The 4568-nt window shown below is 34.7% G+C and overlaps 2 protein-coding genes across 2 annotated transcripts in view; both read left to right on the top strand.

Annotated features, from left to right (window-relative positions):
- Window positions 1–1224, top strand: part of LOC137644985 (mu-type opioid receptor-like) — a 3337-nt gene extending 2113 nt beyond the window's left edge. Inside the window, exon 2 of the mRNA XM_068377856.1 lies at window positions 1–1224. This exon is cut by the window's left edge and continues 201 nt beyond it. Coding sequence (XP_068233957.1) covers window positions 1–858 — 858 coding nt within the window. The 3' untranslated portion in view covers window positions 859–1224.
- Window positions 1000–3769, top strand: LOC137639429 (nucleolar protein 58-like). Its single transcript, XM_068371706.1, has 2 exons — window positions 1000–1049; window positions 3295–3769. The coding sequence occupies exons 1-2, from the start codon at window positions 1000–1002 to the stop codon at window positions 3767–3769; spliced, it is 525 nt and encodes a 174-aa protein (XP_068227807.1).
- The last annotated feature ends 799 nt before the right edge of the window (window positions 3770–4568 follow it).

Below are 4568 nucleotides of genomic sequence, written 5' to 3'. Positions count from 1 at the left end.
CTTGGCAGTTTCTGCGCCATCAGCCTCCTGGTACGCGCTGCCCGCAATGATGTTTTCAGCAGGTACATTGTGTGTCGAGCGGTCGCTGAGATCCTTCTATTGCTAACGGTGCCTCTAGATGCTTTAACATTCTTCTACAATTCGTGGCTCTTTGGTGATGTTATGTGCAAGTTCAGAAACTCTCTGGCGTTTTACGCACGTTTCATGAGCTCGGCCAACCAAGTTGGTATGTGTGTCAACGCCTACATTGAAGAGTGCGTCTTAGCTCCCAATGTCAAATTGAGGTCTGCTGTTTTCAAAGGCATAAACTTCGTTTCCTGGTCTGTGTCCCTTGTGATAGCCACAGCCATATTTGTGCAATCAGAGACCTCGCCACTTTTTTGCATTTCTTCGTTATACATGAGTAGCACTTGGCAGAGTCATTATCTTAGGGTCCTATCTTACGTTATGTATTCTATCGTATCTGTCACTGTCAGCTGGATCTTTCTAATTCTGACCGTCGTGACCAAGAAGAAGGAATTTTCACTAACCATCCCAGATACTGCTACTGGCTCCCTGACGATGCAAAAGCGTTCACTGCAGCTGTCTTTCGCCATCACAATTGCCTTCACGATCCTCCAAATGACATACTGTGTACCATACCTTCTTTTGGATATGGTCAGCGACCAGGACTCGATTGCTTCGTTAGCGTATGTGGCTCTGACAACACTGAGTCTGCCCGCTTTGAACGTGGTTGTTGATGTTATTTTATATGCAATATTTATGCGAGATGCTTATAAGTATGTCAGGAAGATGAGCTTATCAACTGATGATCAGCTTAAGGTTCCTCTTAAACTCGCTGAGGGAGACACAAATTAAATAATAATTTGATGAACAGATTAAATAATTTGATAAATACTTGCAATGTGATCTTACTTTGTGCTATAAGTGTAAAATATGAAAATAATTACTAACAAAAGTATGTTCTAATTGCCCCTTTTTAAGGATCTGAATATCACAATGAGAGTAATAGTTCATGGAAGTCGGGAAGTATTGATTAGAAAGTCAAAGTAAGACTAGTCTGGTTTGAACCTGATTCCTCTCTTTACAGAAAACGAGTATTCTGTATGAACCTGATTTCTATGTTTACAGAAAACGGGCATTCTGTATTCTTTGGAGATTTTGTTAAACAGAAATGAAGTAGAGAGAAAATTATATGCGAGATATCATCATTATTATTATTATCATATATATATATATATATATATATATATATATATATATATATATATATATATATATATATATATATATATACAGGGTGATCCAAAAGTAGGCGGACAGTATGTGGCATAGGTTTATATATTGATTATATTATTATAAGTGTTTTTTTGTTCTCAATAATATCTGAGTGCTTTTGTAACATTGTTCACAATAGAATTCAGTTGTCAATGCATTAATTGTGTTAGTAAATATAATTGTATGCATATGTAGTGCTTTTGTATCATTCTTCGCAATAGAATCAATTGGCAATGCATTAATTGTGTTAGTAAATATAATTGTATGCATATGTAATCTCATGATAAATGTAATAATTTCCTGTCCACCTACTTTTGCACCACCCTGTACGTAGATATTATTTAGGATATATTGCACTGTTTTTGTAACTGTGCTAATTAAATTTGCTTAATGCTTAAGGCTAATTGTACTGTGGTCATTCCACTTCCTTTATTATCGTCAAGTGGGATAGTCTTAATAGTGACTTTCGAGTAAATATTCAAGTGGAAGAGGATATATTGCTAAATGAGAACAATAAGTTTAACTAACTATTATTATTATTATTATTATTATTATTATTATTATTATTATTATTATTATTATCATGTCATTATTATTATTATTATAATCAATATTATCATTATTATTATCATTATTATTATTATTATAATCAATATTATTATTATTATTATTATTATTATTATTATTATTATCATGTCATTATTATTATTATTATTATTATTATAATCAATATTATCATTATTATTATTATTATCATCATTATTATTATTAGTAGCTAAGCTACAACCCTAGTTGGAAAAGCACAATGCTATAAGCCCAAGGGCTCCAACAAGGAGAAATAGCCCGGTGAGGGAAGGAAATAAGGAAATGAATAAACTAAGATAGAAGTAATGGACAATTAGTATAAGATATTCTAAAAGAAAAAAACATTAACAACATTAAAACAGATATTTCATATATAAGCTATAGAAAAATATCAGTAATAATAATGGAGAAAATGAGGTAGCAATGAGGAACATAGCTAAAGAAAATGGAGAGAAGTAACTGGAATTATAACTGGTATTATATTTTTCAGCTTTGCATGTAATTGATCAATTAGATTCGTAACGAATGAATTTTCTTTAATTCGTGATAATAATAAAAGCAATAACAAGAGTACTGTTTTTATTTACCCCCTAGAATATTGATTAGAATAATGGCATATTTTCAAGTTATCTTGACAATAGCTGTCCAATATGTCCAATACAGCATCTATCATTATTATAATTATCATTACTTGCTAAGCTACAACCCTAGTTGGAAAAGCAAGATGCTCTATGCCCAAGGGCTCTAACAAGGAAAAATAGCCAAGTGAGGAAAGGAAACAAGGAAAAATAAGAAATTTTTAGAACAGCAACATTAAAATAAATATTTTCAATTTAAACTATGAAAATTTTTACAAAACAAGAAGAAGAGAAATAAGATAGAATAGTGGGGGCCGAGTGTACCCTCAAGCAAGAGAGCTCTAACCCAAGACAGTGGAAGACTATGGTATAGAGGCTATGGCACTACCCAAGACTAAAAAACAATGGTTTGAGTTTGGAGTGTCCTCCTGGAAGAGCTGCAACCTAACTATCCTTGTGAGCTAAGGATGGGTGGGGGGGGGGGGGGGTTTGGGAGAGCCTATAGGTCAATCTTCTGATTCATCAGCAGCCATTGCCTAGCCCTCCTTGGTCCTAGCTTGGGTGGATAGGGGCATTGGGCCCTGATCATACGTATATATGGTCAGTGTCTAGGGCATTGTCCTGCCTGAATGTCGTTGTCCCTTGCCTCTGAATTCATGAGCGGCCTTTAAACCTTGAAATGAAAGTTCCTGAACCAAATTACAGTAAATTGTATATTTGCATCCGTTCATAATCCTCATTGAAGAACACAAAACACCTTAAGCAGAAGAAGAGAACACAAAACAGTTCAAGCAGAAGAGGAGAACACAAAACACCTCAAGCAGAAGAAGAGAACATAAAATTGTTCAAACAGTAGAAGAGAACGCAAAACAGTTCAAGCAGAAGAAGAGAACACAAAACACTTCAAGCAGAAGAAGAGAACACGAAACAGTTCAAGCAGAAGAGAACACAAAACAGTTCAAGCAGAAGAAGAGAACACAAAACACCTCAAGCAGAAGAAGAGAACACGAAACAGTTCAAGCAGTAGAAGAGAACACAAAACACTTCAAGCAGAAGAAGAGAACACGAAACAGTTCAAGCAGAAGAGAACACAAAACAGTTCAAGCAGAAGAAGAGAACACAAAACACTTCAAGCAGAAGAAGAGAACACGAAACAGTTCAAGCAGAAGAGAACACAAAACAGTTCAAGCAGAAGAAGAGAACACAAAACACCTCAAGCAGAAGAAGAGAACACAAAACAGTTGAAGCAGAAGAAAGCAAAAAAAGTTCAAACAGAAGAAGAGAACACAAAACACCCCAAGCAGAAGAAGAGAACACAAAACAGTTGAAGCAGAAGAAAGCAAAAAAAGTTCAAACAGAAGAAGAGAACACAAAACTGTTCAAACAGAAGAAGAGAACACAAAGCACTCAAGTAGAACAAGAGAGCACTAAACAGTTCAAGCAGATAAAGAGTTAACAAATCAGTTCAAGCAGAACAAGAGAACATAAAGCACTAAAGCAGAAGAGGAGAACACAAAATAGTTCAACCAGAACAAGAGAACACAAAGCCCTCAAGCAGAAGAGGAGAACATAAAATATTAAAGCGGAACAAGAGATCACAAAACAGTTCAAGCAGAACAAGAGATCACAAAACAGTTCAAGCAGAACAAGATAACACAAAGCACTCAAGCAGAACAAGAGAACACAAAACAGTTCAAGCAGAACAAGTGAACATAAAACAGCTCATGTAGAACAAGTCTGAAGATAGAAAGTTATTTATAGCCTTGATGAAACAGATATCATAAGAAAAATCAATTTATTTCTAAATGTATTTCTAAATGTATTTCTAAAGAGTGAAATGAGGATACCTTAACGTGGTGGAAGGGTTTGCGTATCGCTATGATCGGCAAATATGTACTAACCAGGGACATCCATACTAGCTTGGTTTGCTGTGAGCGATCAGACTAAAGTCTTCCACCATCGCCAATCAACAGTGGCCAGCGTGGTGATTATATGGCCAAACCTCAGCATGAATAAGGACTTTGCCTTTGTCCAGAAGTGGACTGGAGACAATATATATATATATATATATATATATATATATATATATATATATATATATATATATATGTATATATATATATATAT

Source organism: Palaemon carinicauda, chromosome 1 (genome assembly GCF_036898095.1).
Source record: "Palaemon carinicauda isolate YSFRI2023 chromosome 1, ASM3689809v2, whole genome shotgun sequence".
NCBI classification, from domain to species: Eukaryota; Metazoa; Arthropoda; class Malacostraca; order Decapoda; family Palaemonidae; genus Palaemon; species Palaemon carinicauda.
The sequence above is the reverse complement of the archived record's forward strand: the minus strand, read 5'-3'. Positions and strand labels throughout refer to the sequence as shown.